Source organism: Euprymna scolopes, chromosome 46, assembly GCF_053919585.1.
Source record: "Euprymna scolopes isolate OS-2025 chromosome 46, ASM5391958v1, whole genome shotgun sequence".
Taxonomy (NCBI): domain Eukaryota; kingdom Metazoa; phylum Mollusca; class Cephalopoda; order Sepiida; family Sepiolidae; genus Euprymna; species Euprymna scolopes.
Genome location: NC_136527.1, coordinates 136,113,341 through 136,133,340, shown reverse-complemented (window position 1 = coordinate 136,133,340; position 20,000 = coordinate 136,113,341). Strand labels below are relative to the sequence as shown.

At 26.3% G+C, this 20,000-nt stretch overlaps 1 protein-coding gene and 1 long non-coding RNA gene across 3 annotated transcripts in view; one reads left to right on the top strand and one right to left on the bottom strand.

The window, feature by feature from the left end:
* LOC145271436 (uncharacterized) overlaps window positions 1-20,000 on the bottom strand; it is an 854,738-nt gene that overhangs the window by 616,924 nt on the left and 217,814 nt on the right. Inside the window, exon 3 of the long non-coding RNA XR_013865874.1 lies at window positions 14,956-15,043. This is a non-coding gene — a long non-coding RNA (uncharacterized LOC145271436). The remainder of the gene's footprint in view (window positions 1-14,955; window positions 15,044-20,000) is intronic.
* LOC145271435 (putative E3 ubiquitin-protein ligase HECTD2) overlaps window positions 1-20,000 on the top strand; it is a 535,251-nt gene that overhangs the window by 352,524 nt on the left and 162,727 nt on the right. For both annotated transcript variants that reach the window (XM_080126966.1, XM_080126967.1), the window contains exons 13-14: window positions 14,375-14,463; window positions 16,415-16,576. In XM_080126966.1, the coding sequence (XP_079983092.1) occupies window positions 14,375-14,463; window positions 16,415-16,576 (251 nt within the window). The remainder of the gene's footprint in view (window positions 1-14,374; window positions 14,464-16,414; window positions 16,577-20,000) is intronic.

Here is a 20,000-nt window from a genome sequence, read left to right as displayed (position 1 = left end):
TAAATACGACTAAAACATCCGCTGCGTCATAAGCTTCATTTCGATACCTTACTTGCCTTGGTGGGTTGCCTGTAGGCTGGCATAAACAGAGACAGACAGAAAAAACAGACAGACAGTACGCATATTTATAATGAGATCTACTTTCCACTAGTCCAGAGAGCATTTTCTGCAACTTTCCGTGGCTTGAGGGGATATATTTTCTTTTTTTGTGTTTTGGATTCATCCTGTTGAATCCGGGACCAGAGTTACCTTCTCGGGTGCAAGCTAATAACTGATCTGTTTCCCGCATAGTTGTTCTTTCAGTTTTTGGTTCCATCAGTTCGACTTGTATACCACTTTAATATAAAAATCCAAGAAAAGACCATTTTAATATAAAAATCCAAGAAAAGACCATTTTAATATAAAAATCCAAGAAAAGACCATTTTAATATGAAAATCCAAGAAAAGACCATTTTAATATAAAAATTCAAGAAAAGACCATTTTAATAAAAAAATCCAAGAAAAGACCATTTTAATATAAAAATCCAAGAAAAGACCATTTTAATAAAAAATTTCCAAAGAACATTTTAATAAAAAAATTCAAGAAAAGACCATTTTGATATAAAAATCCAAGAAAAGACCATTTTAATATAAAAATCCAAGAAAAAAAACATTTTAATAAAAAAAATCCAAGAAAAGACCATTTTGATATAAAAATCCAAGAAAAGACCATTTTAATATAAAAATAAAAGAAAAAACCATTTTAATAAAATAATTTCAAAAGAACATTTTAATATGAAAATCCAAGAAAAGACAATTTTGATATAAAAATCCAAGAAAAGATAATTTTAATATAAAAATTAAAGAAAAGACCATTTTAATATAAAAATTGAAGAAATGACCATTTAAATATATAAATCAAAGATAGATCATTTTAATATAACAATCCAAGAAAAGACCATTTTAATAAAAAAATCCAAGAAAAGACCATTTTAATATAAAAATCCAAGAAAAGACCATTTTAATATAAAAATCCAAGAAAAGACCATTTTAACATAAAAATCCAAGAAAAGACCATTTTAATATAAAAATCCAAGAAAAGACCATTTTAATAAAAAAATCCAAGAAAAGACCATTTTAATATAAAAATCAAAGAAAAGACCATTTTAATAAAAAAATCCAAGAAAAGACCATTTTAATAAAAAAAATCCAAGAAAAGACCATTTTAATATAAAAATCCAAGAAAAGACCATTTTAATATAAAAATCCAAGAAAAGACCATTTTAATAAAAAAATCCAAGAAAAGACCATTTTAATATAAAAATCCAAGAAAAGAACATTTTAATATAAAAATCCAAGAAAAGATCATTTAAATATAAAAATCCAAGAAAAGACCATTTTAATATAAAAATCCAAGAAAAGACCATTTTAATATAAAAATCCAAGAAAAGACCATTTTAATATAAAAATCCAAGAAAGACCATTTTAATATAAAAATCCAAGACAAGATCATTTTAATATAAAAATCCAAGATAAGAACATTTTAATATAAAAATCCAAGAAAAGACCATTTTAATATAAAAATCCAAGAAAAGATTTTAATATAAAAATTCAAGAAAAGAACATTTTAATATAAAAATCCAAGAAAAGACCATTTTAATATAGAAATCAAAGAAAAGATTTTAATATAAAAATCCAAGAAAAGACCATTTTAATAAAAAAATCCAAGAAAAGACCATTTTAATAAAAAAATCCAAGAAAAGACCATTTTAATAAAAAAATCCAAGAAAAGACCATTTTAATATAAAAATCCAAGAAAAGACCATTTTAATAAAAAAATCCAAGAAAAGACCATTTTAATATAAAAATCCAAGAAAAGACCATTTATATATAAAAATCCAAGAAAGACCATTTTAATATAAAAATCCAAGAAAAGATCATTTTAATATAAAAATCCAAGATAAGAACATTTTAATATAAAAATCAAAGAAAAGACCATTTTAATATAAAAATCCAAGAAAAGATTTTAATATAAAAATTCAAGAAAAGAACATTTTAATATAAAAATCCAAGAAAAGACCATTTTAATATAGAAATCAAAGAAAAGATTTTAATATAAAAATCCAAGAAAAGACCATTTTAATAAAAAAATCCAAGAAAAGACCATTTTAATAAAAAAATCCAAGAAAAGACCATTTTAATATAAAAATCCAAGAAAAGACCATTTTAATATAAAAATCCAAGAAAAGACCATTTTAATATAAAAATCAAAGAAAAGACCATTTTAATATAAAAATCCAAGAAAAGACCATTTTAATATAAAAATCCAAGAAAGACCATTTTAATATAAAAATCCAAGAAAAGATCATTTTAATATAAAAATCCAAGAAAAGACCATTTTAATATAAAAATCCAAGAAAAGACCATTTTAAAATAAAAATCAAAGAAGAGACAATTTTAATATAAAAATCCAAGAAAAGACCATTTTAATATAAAAATCCAAGAAAAGATCATTTAAATATAAAAATCCAAGAAAAGACCATTTTAATATAAAAATCCAAGAAAAGACCATTTTAATATAAAAATCCAAGAAAAGACCATTTTAATATAAAAATCCAAGAAAAGACCATTTTAATATAAAAATCCAAGAAAAGACCATTTTAATATAAAAATCCAAGAAAGACCATTTTAATATAAAAATCCAAGACAAGATCATTTTAATATAAAAATCCAAGATAAGAACATTTTAATATAAAAATCCAAGAAAAGACCATTTTAATATAAAAATCCAAGAAAAGATTTTAATATAAAAATTCAAGAAAAGAACATTTTAATATAAAAATCCAAGAAAAGACCATTTTAATATAGAAATCAAAGAAAAGATTTTAATATAAAAATCCAAGAAAAGACCATTTTAATAAAAAAATCCAAGAAAAGACCATTTTAATAAAAAAATCCAAGAAAAGACCATTTTAATATAAAAATCCAAGAAAAGACCATTTTAATATAAAAATCAAAGAAAAGACCATTTTAATATAAAAATCCAAGAAAAGACCATTTTAATATAAAAATCCAAGAAAAGACCATTTTAATATAAAAATCCAAGAAAAGATCATTTTAATATAAAAATCCAAGAAAAGACCATTTTAATATAAAAATCCAAGAAAAGACCATTTTAAAATAAAAATCAAAGAAGAGACAATTTTAATATCAAAATCCAAGAAAAGACCATTTTAATATAAAAATCCAAGAAAAGACCATTTTAATAAAAAAAATCCAAGAAAAGACCATTTTAATAAAAAAATCCAAGAAAAGACCATTTTAATATAAAAATCCAAGAAAAGACCATTTTAATATAAAAATCAAAGAAAAGACCATTTTAATATAAAAATCCAAGAAAAGACCATTTTAATATAAAAATCCAAGAAAAGACCATTTTAATATAAAAATCCAAGAAAGACCATTTTAATATAAAAATCCAAGAAAAGATCATTTTAATATAAAAATCCAAGAAAAGACCATTTTAATATAAAAATCCAAGAAAAGACCATTTTAAAATAAAAATCAAAGAAGAGACAATTTTAATATCAAAATCCAAGAAAAGACCATTTTAATATAAAAATCCAAGAAAAGACCATTTTAATATAAAAATACAAAAGGACATTTCAATATAAAAATCCAAGAAAAGACCATTTTAATATAAAATCCAAGAAATAACCATTTTAATATAAAAATCCAATAAAAGACAATTTTAATATAGAAATCCAAGAAAAGACCATTTTAATATAAAAATCCAAGAAAAGACCATTTTAATATAAAAATCCAAGAAAAGACCATTTTAATATAAAAATCCAAGAAAAGATCATTTAAATATAAAAATCCAAGAAAAGACCATTTTAATATAAAAATCCAAGAAAAGACCATTCTAATATAAAAATCCAAGAAAAGATTTTAATATAAAAATTCAAGAAAAGAACATTTTAATATAAAAATTCAAGAAAAGAACATTTTAATATAAAAATCCAAGAAAAGACCATTTTAATATAAAAATCCAAGAAAAGACCATTTTAATATAAAAATCCAAGAAAAGACCATTTTAATATAAAAATCCAAGAAAGACCATTTTAATATAAAAATCCAAGAAAAGATCATTTTAATATAAAAATCCAAGATAAGAACATTTTAATATAAAAATCCAAGAAAAGACCATTTTAATATAAAAATCCAAGAAAAGACCATTTTAATATAAAAATTCAAGAAAAGAACATTTTAATATAAAAATCCAAGAAAAGACCATTTTAATATAAAAATCCAAGAAAAGACCATTTTAATATAAAAATCCAAGAAAAGATTTTAATATAAAAATTCAAGAAAAGAACATTTTAATATAAAAATCCAAGAAAAGACCATTTTAATATAAAAATCCAAGAAAAGACCATTTTAATATAAAAATTCAAGAAAAGACCATTTTAATATAAAAATCCAAGAAAAGACCATTTTAATATAAAATCCAAGAAAAGACCATTTTAATATAAAAATCCAAGAAAAGATCATTTTAATATAAAAATCCAAGAAAAGACCATTTTAATATAAAAATCCAAGAAAAGATCATTTTAATATAAAAATCCAAGAAAAGACCATTTTAATATAAAAATCCAAGAAAAGACCATTTTAAAATAAAAATCAAAGAAGAGACAATTTTAATATCAAAATCCAAGAAAAGACCATTTTAATATAAAAATCCAAGAAAAGACCATTTTAAAATAAAAATCAAAGAAGAGACAATTTTAATATCAAAATCCAAGAAAAGACCATTTTAATATAAAAATCCAAGAAAAGACCATTTTAATATAAAAATACAAAAGGACATTTCAATATAAAAATTTAAGAAAAGGACATTTTAATATAGAAATCCAAAAGATCATTTTAATATAAAAATCCAAGATAAGAACATTTTAATATAAAAATCCAAGAAAAGACCATTTTAATATAAAAATCCAAGAAAAGATTTTAATATAAAAATTCAAGAAAAGAACATTTTAATATAAAAATCCAAGAAAAGACCATTTTAATATAGAAATCAAAGAAAAGATTTTAATATAAAAATCCAAGAAAAGACCATTTTAATAAAAAATCCAAGAAAAGACCATTTTAATAAAAAAATCCAAGAAAAGACCATTTTAATATAAAAATCCAAGAAAAGACCATTTTAATATAAAAATCCAAGAAAAGACCATTTTAATATAAAAAGCAAAGAAAAGACCATTTTAATATAAAAATCCAAGAAAAGACCATTTTAATATAAAAATCCAAGAAAAGACCATTTTAATATAAAAATCCAAGAAAAGATCATTTTAATATAAAAATCCAAGAAAAGACCATTTTAATATAAAAATCCAAGAAAAGACCATTTTAAAATAAAAATCAAAGAAGAGACAATTTTAATATCAAAATCCAAGAAAAGACCATTTTAATATAAAAATCCAAGAAAAGACCATTTTAATAAAAAAAATCCAAGAAAAGACCATTTTAATAAAAAAATCCAAGAAAAGACCATTTTAATATAAAAATCCAAGAAAAGACCATTTTAATATAAAAATCAAAGAAAAGACCATTTTAATATAAAAATCCAAGAAAAGACCATTTTAATATAAAAATCCAAGAAAAGACCATTTTAATATAAAAATCCAAGAAAGACCATTTTAATATAAAAATCCAAGAAAAGATCATTTTAATATAAAAATCCAAGAAAAGACCATTTTAATATAAAAATCCAAGAAAAGACCATTTTAAAATAAAAATCAAAGAAGAGACAATTTTAATATCAAAATCCAAGAAAAGACCATTTTAATATAAAAATCCAAGAAAAGACCATTTTAATATAAAAATCCAAGAAAAGACCATTTTAATATAAAAATACAAAAGGACATTTCAATATAAAAATTTAAGAAAAGACCATTTTAATATAAAATCCAAGAAATAACCATTTTAATATAAAAATCCAATAAAAGACAATTTTAATATAGAAATCCAAGAAAAGACCATTTTAATATAAAAATCCAAGAAAAGACCATTTTAATATAAAAATCCAAGAAAAGATCATTTAAATATAAAAATCCAAGAAAAGACCATTTTAATATAAAAATCCAAGAAAAGACCATTTTAATATAAAAATCCAAGAAAAGACCATTTTAATATAAAAATCCAAGAAAAGACCATTTTAATATAAAAATCCAAGAAAAGACCATTTTAATATAAAAATCCAAGAAAGACCATTTTAATATAAAAATCCAAGACAAGATCATTTTAATATAAAAATCCAAGATAAGAACATTTTAATATAAAAATCCAAGAAAAGACCATTTTAATATAAAAATCCAAGAAAAGATTTTAATATAAAAATTCAAGAAAAGAACATTTTAATATAAAAATCCAAGAAAAGACCATTTTAATATAGAAATCAAAGAAAAGATTTTAATATAAAAATCCAAGAAAAGACCATTTTAATAAAAAAATCCAAGAAAAGACCATTTTAATAAAAAAATCCAAGAAAAGACCATTTTAATATAAAAATCCAAGAAAAGACCATTTTAATATAAAAATCAAAGAAAAGACCATTTTAATATAAAAATCCAAGAAAAGACCATTTTAATATAAAAATCCAAGAAAAGACCATTTTAATATAAAAATCCAAGAAAAGATCATTTTAATATAAAAATCCAAGAAAAGACCATTTTAATATAAAAATCCAAGAAAAGACCATTTTAAAATAAAAATCAAAGAAGAGACAATTTTAATATCAAAATCCAAGAAAAGACCATTTTAATATAAAAATCCAAGAAAAGACCATTTTAATAAAAAAAATCCAAGAAAAGACCATTTTAATAAAAAAATCCAAGAAAAGACCATTTTAATATAAAAATCCAAGAAAAGACCATTTTAATATAAAAATCAAAGAAAAGACCATTTTAATATAAAAATCCAAGAAAAGACCATTTTAATATAAAAATCCAAGAAAAGACCATTTTAATATAAAAATCCAAGAAAGACCATTTTAATATAAAAATCCAAGAAAAGATCATTTTAATATAAAAATCCAAGAAAAGACCATTTTAATATAAAAATCCAAGAAAAGACCATTTTAAAATAAAAATCAAAGAAGAGACAATTTTAATATCAAAATCCAAGAAAAGACCATTTTAATATAAAAATCCAAGAAAAGACCATTTTAATATAAAAATACAAAAGGACATTTCAATATAAAAATCCAAGAAAAGACCATTTTAATATAAAATCCAAGAAATAACCATTTTAATACAAAATCCAATAAAAGACAATTTTAATATAGAAATCCAAGAAAAGACCATTTTAATATAAAAATCCAAGAAAAGACCATTTTAATATAAAAATCCAAGAAAAGACCATTTTAATATAAAAATCCAAGAAAAGATCATTTAAATATAAAAATCCAAGAAAAGACCATTTTAATATAAAAATCCAAGAAAAGACCATTTTAATATAAAAATCCAAGAAAAGATTTTAATATAAAAATTCAAGAAAAGAACATTTTAATATAAAAATTCAAGAAAAGAACATTTTAATATAAAAATCCAAGAAAAGACCATTTTAATATAAAAATCCAAGAAAAGACCATTTTAATATAAAAATCCAAGAAAAGACCATTTTAATATAAAAATCCAAGAAAGACCATTTTAATATAAAAATCCAAGAAAAGATCATTTTAATATAAAAATCCAAGATAAGAACATTTTAATATAAAAATCCAAGAAAAGACCATTTTAATATAAAAATCAAAGAAAAGACCATTTTAATATAAAAATTCAAGAAAAGAACATTTTAATATAAAAATCCAAGAAAAGACCATTTTAATATAAAAATCCAAGAAAAGACCATTTTAATATAAAAATCAAAGAAAAGATTTTAATATAAAAATTCAAGAAAAGAACATTTTAATATAAAAATCCAAGAAAAGACCATTTTAATATAAAAATCCAAGAAAAGACCATTTTAATATAAAAATTCAAGAAAAGACCATTTTAATATAAAAATCCAAGAAAAGACCATTTTAATATAAAATCCAAGAAAAGACCATTTTAATATAAAAATCCAAGAAAAGATCATTTTAATATAAAAATCCAAGAAAAGACCATTTTAATATAAAAATCCAAGAAAAGATCATTTTAATATAAAAATCCAAGATAAGAACATTTTAATATAAAAATCCAAGAAAAGACCATTTTAATATAAAACTTCAAGATAAGAACATTTTAATATAAAAATCCAAGAAAAGAACATTTTAATATAAAACTTCAAGATAAGAACATTTTAATATAAAAATTCAAGAAAAGAACATTTTAATATAAAAATCCAAGAAAAGACCATTTTAATATAAAAATCCAAGAAAAGACCATTTTAATATAAAAATCCAAGAAAAGACCATTTTAATATAAAAATCCAAGAAAGACCATTTTAATATAAAAATCCAAGAAAAGATCATTTTAATATAAAAATCCAAGAAAATACCATTTTAATATAAAAATCCAAGAAAAGACCATTTTAACATAGAAATTCAAGAAAAGATAATTTTAATATAAAAATCCAAGAAAAGATCATTTTAATATAAAAATCCAAGAAAAGACCATTTTAATATAAAAATCCAAGAAAAGAACATTTTAATATAAAAATCCAAGAAAAGAACATTTTAATATAAAAATCCAAGAAAAGATCATTTTAATATAAAAATCCAATAAAAGAACATTTTAATATAAAAATCAAAGAAAAGATCATTTTAATATAAAAATCCAAGAAAAGAACATTTTAATATAAAAATCCAAGAAAAGATCATTTTAATATAAAAATCCAAGAAAAGAACATTTTAATATAAAAATCCAATAAAAGAACATTTTAATATAAAAATCCAAGAAAAGAACATTTTAATATAAAAATCCAAGAAAAGAACATTTTAATATAAAAATCCAAGAAAAGAACATTTTAATATAAAAATCCAAGAAAAGAACATTTTAATATAAAAATCCAATAAAAGAACATTTTAATATAAAAATCCAAGAAAAGATCTTTTTAATATAAAAATCCAAGAAAAGAACATTTTAATATAAAAATCCAAGAAAAGAACATTTTAATATAAAAATCCAAGAAAAGAACATTTTAATATAAAAATCCAAGGAAAGATCTTTTTAATATAAAAATCCAAGAAAAGATAATTTTAATATAAAAATCCAATAAAAGAACATTTTAATATAAAAATCCAAGAAAAGAACATTTTAATAAAAAAATCCAAGAAAAGATCTTTTTAATATAAAAATCCAAGAAAAGATAATTTTAATATAAAAATCAAAGAAAAGAACATTTTAATATAAAAATCCAAGAAAAGAACATTTTAATATAAAAATCCAAGAAAAGAACATTTTAATATAAAAATCCAAGAAAAGAACATTTTAATATAAAAATCCAATAAAAGAACATTTTAATATAAAAATCCAAGAAAAGAACATTTTAATATAAAAATCCAAGAAAAGAACATTTTAATATAAAAATCCAAGAAAAGAACATTTTAATATAAAAATCCAAGAAAAGAACATTTTAATATAAAAATAAAAGAAAAGACCATTTTAATATAAAAATCCAAGAAAAGACCATTTTAATATAAAAATCCAAGAAAAGAACATGACAATATAAAAATCAAAGAAAAGAACATTTTAATATAAAAATCCAAGAAAAGACCATTTTAATATAAAAATCCAAGAAAAGAACATTTTAATATAAAAATCCAAGAAAAGAACATTTTAATATAAAACTCCAAGAAAAGACCATTTTAATATAAAAACCCAAGAAAAGACCATTTTAATATAAAAATCCAAGAAAAGAACATTTTAATATAAAAATCAAAGAAAAGACCATTTTAATATAAAAATAAAAGAAAAAACCATTTTAATATAAAAATCAAAGAAAAGAATATTTTAATATAAAAATCCAAGAAAAGAACATTTTAATATAAAAATCAAAGAAAAGAACATTTTAATATAAAAATCAAAGAAAAGACCATTTTAATATAAAAATCAATGAAAAAAACCATTTTAATATAAAAATCAAAGAAAAGAACATTTTAATATAAAAATCCAAGAAAAGAACATTTTAATATAAAAATCAAAGAAAAGAACATTTTAATATAAAAATCAAAGAAAAGACCATTTTAATATAAAAATCAAAGAAAAGAACATTTTAATATAAAAATCAATGAAAAGAACATTTTAATATAAAAATCCAAGAAAAGAACATTTTAATATAAAAATCCAAGAAAAGATCATTTTAATATAAAAATCCAAGAAAAGATCATTTTAATATAAAAATCCAAGAAAAGAACATTTTAATATAAAAATCCAAGAAAAGAACATTTTAATATAAAAATCCAAGAAAAGAACATTTTAATATAAAAATCCAAGAAAAGACCATTTTGATATAAAAATCAAAGAAAAGACCATTTTAATATAAAAATAAAAGAAAAAACAATTTTAATATGAAAATCCAAGAAAAGACCATTTTAATATAAAAATCCAAGAAAAGACCATTTTAATATAAAAATCCAAGAAAAGAACATTTTAATATAAAAATCAAAGAAAAGACCATTTTAATATAAAAATCAAAGAAAAGACCATTTTAATATAAAAATCAAAGAAAAGACCATTTTAATATAAAAATCCAAGAAAAGACCATTTTAATATAAAGATCCAAGAAAACACTATTTTAATATAACAATCCAAGAAAAGACCATTTTAATATAAAAATCATGGAAAAGACCATTTTAATATTATAATAAAAGAAAAGACCATTTTAATATAAAAATCCAAGAAAAGACCATTTTAATATAAAAATCCAAGAAAAGACTATTTTAATATAAAAATCCAAGAAAAGATCATTTTAATATAAAAATCCAAGACCATTTTAATATAAACATCCATCAAAAAAACATTTTAATATAAAAATCCAAGAAAAGATCATTTTAATATAAAAATCCAAGAAAAGAACATTTTAATATAAAAATCCAATGAAAAGAACATTTTAATATAAAAATCCAAGAAAAGAACATTTTAATATAAAAATCCATGAAAAGAACATTTTAATATAAAAATCCATGAAAAGAACATTTTAATATAAAAATCCATGAAAAGAACATTTTAATATAAAAATCCATGAAAAGAACATTTTAATATAAAAATCCATGAAAAGAACATTTTAATATAAAAATCCATGAAAAGAACATTTTAATATAAAAATCCAAGAAAAGAACATTTTAATATAAAAATCCAAGAAAAGAACATTTTAATATAAAAATTCAATGAAAAGAACATTTTAATATAGAAATCCAAGAAAAGACCATTTTAATATAAAAATCCAAGAAAAGAACATTTAAATATAGAAATCCAAGAAAAGACCATTTAAATATAGAAATCCAAGAAAAGACCATTTTTAATATAAAAATCCAAGAAAAGACCATTTTAATATAAAAATCCAAGAAAAGACCATTTTAATATAAAAATCCAAGAAAAGACCATTTTAATATAAAAATCCAAGAAAATACCATTTTAATATAAAAATCCAAGAAAAGACCATTTTAACATAGAAATTCAAGAAAAGATAATTTTAATATAAAAATCCAAGAAAAGATCATTTTAATATAAAAATCCAAGAAAAGACCATTTTAATATAAAAATCCAAGAAAAGAACATTTTAATATAAAAATCCAAGAAAAGACCATTTTTATATAAAAATCCAAGAAAAGATCATTTCAATATAAAATCCAAGAAAAGATCATTTTAATATAAAAATATTCTGTGGATCTATATAAAAAAATCTTGTTAAACTTTGTGACATATTTCCATTCTATGGAGGTCAGGTGCGAACGAACACCCCATAATTTTATTATACCATATTTCTTCAAACTGAAACATAATTATCAAAGTATACTTACACAGATAGATATGAAAAGGCTTTATAAAAGTTTGTGCCTATTTCCATTTGATAGAGGCCAGGCGCGAATGCAGACCCCACAATTTTATTATACCATCCCTATTTAAGTTAAAACATACTTATCAAAGTATTCTTATGTACATCTATATCAAAAACACTTGTAAATGTTTTTTTTTTATTTTTAAATTGTTTATTTCCATACTTTGTGAACCGGGCGTGAACGCAGACCCCACAATTTTAATGAACCACCGTTCCGCCAGATCAAACATACCCATTCCTGTGTCTCGATACATCTTCTATCATTATATGTAATCAGTTTTGTAAAATAGTCAACCATATAGGAGCCTTTTCGTGACTAGGCACACACACAGACATTCAGCTTTATATATATATATATATATATATATACAAATTATTTCAATAAATTTGTGTATCTACGGACGCTAGAGTTTATGCTTATGCAATCATCAGTGCAGGAAGTGATATTTATAGTTTGTCGCTGGACTCTAATCTAGTCAACAGCTCCCTCTCAGTACAGACCAATCAGTTTCCTGTTCCTCATGATCAAAGTATTCTTATGTACATCTATATCAAAAACATTGTAAACGTTTTTTTTTATTATTTTTTATTTCCATACTTTGTGGACCATACTTTGTTGCGTAATTAACCATATAGGAGCCTTTAACACTGAGAAAGTTTTTGCTACTGCAATATATGATATACCGCATGATTGTATGGTGGGAGGTTGCAGGCAATGGTGATGGTGGGAGTAATCCCAGTCAAGGGGAGATAACTCATGTTACTTGATGCATATAACATCTTCGTTTTTTTACTAAAAATAAAAATGTTTTTATTCTATATGTATTTAATTAGCTGGAAGTTGTTCTTCCTCTCAATTGCTCCAGACTCGTACTGGTAGTTAGATATGAAAAGTCTTTATTAAAGTTTATGCCTATTTCCATTCCATGGAGGCCAGGCGCGAACGCAGACCCCACAATTTATTTATACCGTCCCTATTTAAAAAGTTTTCTTGAAAATCACTAGATTCGGCATTAAACAATCTGAAAAAGGTTGATATGCCGTAAAACAAAAACAACCAAACAAAACCAAAGATATTTATATACAAACTATATATATATATATACACTCATGAGCAAAAAAATGGGCCAAGCGTGAAAGAAGGAAGGAATCGTTTCTTCAATATTTTTCTATGAATTTTTGTTAATTTTTACTGAAAATGTTTATTTTGCAAATCATTATTATTATATCATATAATAAGTGAAAAAATTAATCCTACAAATGGTAAGACCGCTTCTTGGCGAGGATATAAAAAGCCGAATTGCAGGATTAAGGCAGTCCAAAATGATTTAGAAGCAGATTTTTGATATTTTAAGAAAAGAAAACATCTCTTTCTGTAGTAAAGCAAATTGGTGTGTAACTTTGCGTGTTGGATTTTCATTTGTTTTTAAGACCTGACGCCTGTTGCGTCTTAAATATTTTCCTTGTTCTGTTTTTTTCTCTATACCACGCGCTCGAGATCAGAGGAGAGAGAATCAGAGAGAACTTTGTCATTTACAGCCTTTGATGTGTTGCCGTAGATGGTCGTGTCATCAGCATAGATGTCAACGAATGATTTAAGTATGTGTTTAGGAAGATCATTGATGTAGATCAGAAAGAGGGTTGGGCCCAGGATTGAACCCTGAGGGACTCCAGCATTAATACTGTGGGCCTCTGATTTTTGTCCATTGACCAATACTCTTATGAGCCTATCGGATAGAAATGATTTAATGATAGAGAAAACATTTCCAGTTATACAGTGGCTGGAAATCTTATGAAGTAGGGCCTTATGCCATACCTTGTCGAAGGCTTTTGATATGTCAAGAGCAATTGCCCTGGAGAGGAAGCATTTGTCAAGAGATTCACTAATCCTGCTTGAAAAAAAAATATATATATATAGAGAAGATATATATATATATATACATATTGTAAAGTTGAGGTAAAGAACGTAATGCTTTTAGCAATTTTTCGATATTTGTCGTCCAAAGGACCGACCTTTAAAACGATACTCATTAGGATCCGTCGAAAGTTTTTGCCTTTTATCTAATAGATAGATTACACTTGATTAAAAAAACAAAAACACAGAAAGAGAGACGATGTCATATTCCAAAAATCACGTAAATTGATCGAGTAGTTTTTTTAATTAAGAAAATCAAATTATATTAGAATTCCAGGAAGAGGCCGGGAGTGGCCATCTTGTTTTATTTTTTGTTAAAAAATCAAGAACAACAATTCAATTCGACTACAGAGATTTTGTTTGTATTTAAAATAATTAAAACGTTTTTAAAAAAATCGTAAGATTTGAATTCTGTAATTTTTTTTTTTTTTGCAGGGATGTTCACCTTTGATAAGAAGACGGGTGTTTATTGGTTTAGCAGCGCCCCCTGCAGTAACTATCAGGAATTTCATCTTGTCGGAGTTGTATCCTTTACGCGATAGAGAACCTTATTTAACACGATTTTTCACATTTTTATTGGCTAACATACATGTATGTACGAGGTGTCTTCAATAAGTTTCAAGTTTCAAACAAAATATACAAATATAAGTTTTCAGACTTTTTTTTTGTACAGGCATTTAAAATTGTCGTAGACTCTTGAAAATTCAGTATGTTATTGCTAAACATCTTGTGAAATGACTGACCAATTTTTATGATTTCACGTTCAAATATAATATATAATATATAATATATATATATATATATATATAATATATATATGAATATTCAAAGTGGCATAATGGATTTTCTAATTTTAACATGACTAACGATTACTACGATATTGTCCCGTTGACTACTGCACACTCATTAACCTTTATCCTCGAGTGGCCTCCGGGCCTTGATAAGTAGTGATCCAAATTCATTGGAGCATAGTGTTGAAGTCTGAAAAGAAAAGAAAGTCGAGTGCATGGACTTACCTTCTCGGTTGTTTTTCGTTACAAAAATATTTTCCCCATTCGGCTTCAGCGGATGCGTTTTAACACAGCCTAATTCTGTAAAGGACACCTGAAAAGGAAGTACAATTGCATGAGTCGAAGTAAGGATTATTAAGCATCTATCAATTTGTTTTCTTTTGTTTGTACAGGCATTAAAAATGTATGTTATTGCTAAACATCTTATGAGATGCCTGACCAATTTTTATGATTTCACGTTCAAATGAACAGCTACTGCAGTAGTGTGAATACGAGGTGTCTTCAATAAGTTTCCAGCCTTTTTTGTACAGGCATTTAAAATTGTCGTAGCCTCTTGAAAATTCAGTATAGTTATCGCTATATATCTTATGAGATGACTAACCAATTTTTATGATTTCACGTTCAAATGAACAGCTACTGCAGTAGTGTGAATACGAGGTGTCTTCAATAAGTTTCCAGACTTTTTTTGTACAGGCATTTAAAATTGTCGTGGACTCTTGAAAATTCAGTATGTTATTGCCAAACATCTTATGAGATGACTGACCAATTTTTATGATTTCATATTCAAATGAACAGCTACTGCGGTAATTTGAATACAAGGTGTCTCCAATAAGTTTCCAGACTTTAAAATTGTCGTAGACTCTTGAAAATTCAGTATGTTATTACTAAACATCTTATGAGATGACTGACCCATTTTTATGATTTTATGTTCAAATGAACAACTACTGCAGGAATTGGAATACACCCTATTAAAGCCTGTCACAACTTGTGAATTTCAAAAATGCTACAGACTGCTTTGGGGCCATCTTGCCTGAATTGAGCATCAGTTTTTGAGTGGCATAAGAGATTCAAGGAAGGCAAGGATTCTGTGATGGAAGATGAGAGGTGTGGGAGGAGTAAGGAAGTCAGAACACCAGAGTTTATTGGCCAAATAAAGAATTTCATGGATAAGGACCATCGTATGTCTATAGAGACAAGAAGTGCACAGTTTGATGTTAGTGTACACAATTATTCGTGATGAACGATCCCACCATTTTTCCAGCGGCCTTGGCAATGGATTTGATGTACGTGTTCCATTTCAGATCAGGAGTAAAAGTCAAGCCCAGAAGCTTGTCAAAACACGGAGCCTCCCCAAGACGCGAGCAATTCATTTCAATTGATGCCAGATGAGGATCAGCGCGTTGATGATGTAAAGATAGGAGCTTAGTTTTAGATGCATTAAAGTAACCAGCCACCTGTTTCCCCATTGTACCATGTGCTCAAGATCAGAGGAGAGAGAATCGGAGAGAATTTTGTCAGTTACAGTAGAACGATCCCACCATTTTTCTAGTGACCTTGGCCACGGATTTGATGTGCGTGTCCGATTTCCAAATGTATATTAATTAATGTTCTTTATGTATCATAAACGTTTTCGATTTATCATGATTCAACAAAGCGTTTTTTCCTCTTAACCTCAAAAACTCAGCTGATGGGATTGGCCGTCTACAATAGCATCATGTTAGACATTCGGTTTCCGGCCTGCTGTTACAAGAAACTGCTCAGCCCAGCCGTGGTTCCTTACAATAACCCGAAAGTACCCGTCGGCATAGCACAGCTGACCCTACAAGACCTGCAACTTGTACATCCGGTAACAATCAACCCTTTTCTTTGATTATACATATGAATGCATACCTACATTTCTATATGTATATATGCATATATACATATATGTATATATACAGATACATACACACACACATATATAGACACATATACATACATTCATATATATATATATATATATACATCTGTATATGTCATATATACATTCGTATATATACATATAAATTTATATACATACACATATATACATTTATATACATACACACACACATATATATACACATTTATATGCATACACACACATATATATTCACATTTATATACATACACACACACATATATATATATACACACATTTATATGCATACACACACATATATATACATTTATATACATACACACACACATATGTATATACATTTATATACATACACACACCCACATATATATATACATTTATATACATATGCACACACATATGTATATACATTTATATACATACGCGCACACACATATATATATATATATTTATATACATAACCGCACACATATCTATTATATCTATAAAAGTGAACGTGTCTGTGTGTCTGTCTGTGTACATTTCCCTATGCAATAACTCTGTCAATTTTTAGTCTATAGACTCGAAATTTGAAATACCGGGTACTGAGATTTGGGAAAATCGATGTGACGGGTGGCAGACAGAAATTTGGCTGTTAAGGGGTCAAATTTCAACGATTTGACCTTTAAGAACTCTACCAAACTCCTCCGAGAATTTTGGGTCTAGACACTTGAAATGTTAGATATAGGTTCCTTGAACATGGATCTAACTTAATAAAGTGATTTGAGCCCGAAACAATAAATTTAAAGGAGTCATAATAGGGGTCAAAGTTTTAAAAAATTAACCATTTTTTTTGTTTTTTTGCTTTTTTTGCACAGCATACACCTCCAAACACCCGAGCAACGCCGGGCACCCCTGCTAGTATATATATATATATTTATATACATACCCGCACACACACATATATATATATACATTTATATACGTACACATACATATATATATATATATATATATTTTATTTTTTTATTTTTTTTTTACACAGTGGTCACCACTTATCAAGGCCCAGAAGCCACTCAGGGATAAGGGTTATTGCAAGTACAGTACGTTAGTGTGGAGATTTGATGAAGTGTTTAATTAAGGGGGCGGTTCATTAGGAATTTGTTAACATTAGACTTGAAGACATCCAAGTTGTAGTCTGGAGGGAAGCAGGCAAACGGAACAGAGTTCCACAGGTGTGCAGTTCTAAGAAAGAAGCTTTGTTCATGGAATCCACGTTTTGATCTAGGCACAGATAAAGAGTGGTGAAAATTTTTCACAGTGGATTCGGCTAGACGGGTGTTTTTCGTGAAAAATTGGCCAGGGGGGACCAGAGATTGGAGTTCAGACGAGCACCTGCCATGGAAATAACGATAAAACAAGGATAGGCTTGCAATGTCTCTTCTGTGGGAGAGAGGTTGCAAGGTAGAGAAAAGGGCATCCCCTACTAAGCCACAAAGTCTATTTTGTACTCTGTCAAGGCAGGATAGGCTGTTTTTAGTAGCTCCTGCCCAGATATGGCAGGAGTATTCCATCCTTGGACATACTTGGCTTTTATATAGATAGAGAATTGCATCAGTAGTGAGATATCCTCTGGAGCGGTAGAAGGATCCCACCATCTTTCCAGCGACCTTGGCAACAGACTAGATGTACATGTTCCATTTCAGATCAGGAGTAAAGGTCAAACCCAGAAGCTTGTCAAAACACGGGGCCTCACCCAGACGAGAACCATTCATCCCAATTGATGCCATTTACAGCCTTTGATGTGTTGCCGTAGATGGTCGTGTCATCAGCATAGATGTCAACGAATGATTTAAGTATGTGTTTAGGAAGATCATTGATGTAGATCAGAAAGAGGGTTGGGCCCAGGATTGAACCCTGAGGGACTCCAGCATTAATACTGTGGGCCTCTGATTTTTGTCCATCGACCAATACTCTTATGAGCCTATCGGATAGAAATGATTTAATGATAGAGAAAACATTTCCAGTTATACAGTGGCTGGAAATCTTATGAAGTAGGGCCTTATGCCATACCTTGTCGAAGGCTTTTGATATGTCAAGAGCAATTGCCCTGGAGAGGAAGCATTTGTCAAGAGATTCACTAATCCTGTGAGATATAACCGTCAGCACATCTGCGGTAGATCTGGCAGAGCGGAAACCATATTGTGTATCACTAAGAAGGTTATTCCTGCTGAGGTGGTTGACTATTTCTCTATTTAATATGGATTCCAGCAACTTACTCATAACACACAGGAGACTTATTGGTCTGTACTGAGAGGGAGATGACTTATCACCTGAATTCTTAAATACAGGGCAAACTGATGAGGTCTTCCAGGGAGTCGGAAAGCACTTCTCGTTAAGGCAGCGCTTAAACAGTTTCGTAAGTATGGGAGCAAGTTCTGGTTGAAGCTTTTTAACACTATAATTGGGATGTCGTCAGAGCCAGTTGCTTTACTGGAATCAAGGTTCTTGATTAGCTTGGCGACCTCATGCATAGATATTTGTATGTTACCTAGCTTGTTCTATGTTATAGGAGGAAATATGGGGAGTTGATGGTCTTCGTCGCATAGGGTAGAATTAGCTGCAAAGTTCTTTGCAAATAGTTTGGCCTTGTCTGATGCTGACGAGATGACCTCTGGTCCATTGATGATGGTTGGGATAGAATGCACACTTCTGTTCAGGATCCTATTTGTTATTTGCCAAAACTGGTGGGAACCAAGCCGCTGATCAGCTACCTTGGATTTAACAGACTGGGCATATAGCACTCTTGCATTTTTTATAACTCTTTTACAGTGGTTGCTGGCAGTCCTGAAAGCAGCTTTAGTCTCAGTGCATCAATTACGTTGGTAGCTATGGAAAAAGTGATTTCTGTGCACGATAGCAGCAGCACATTTTGGGGAGAACCATGGCTGGCTGTTAGGTCTTTGTTGGAATTTTTTAGATGGTATGAATTGGTCTATGCCTACAATAAACCATTCGGTCAGATCTGATACTATAGAGGACACTTCCTTTTTAAACATTGAGTGCAGAGGTAAATCAGATATGAATGTACAGAAGGTATCCCAGTCAGCCATAGAGTATCGGTATACAGTATGGTGGAGGGGCATGTCTAGGGACTTATTACATCTCGTCTTTATCTTAACTGATACAACGGAGTGGTCGGATCCTAGAGGAGAATGAACGGAATATACACACTTATATATATATATATATATATATATATGAGGGGCGTGCAATAAGTAATGCCCCTGACCCACTTCCCATAGCAGTAGAGCAACAAAACTTGGCACAGATATTAGTCTTTCTTTACATAGGAACCACCCAGAGTTACGCATTTCTCCTATCGTTTGAG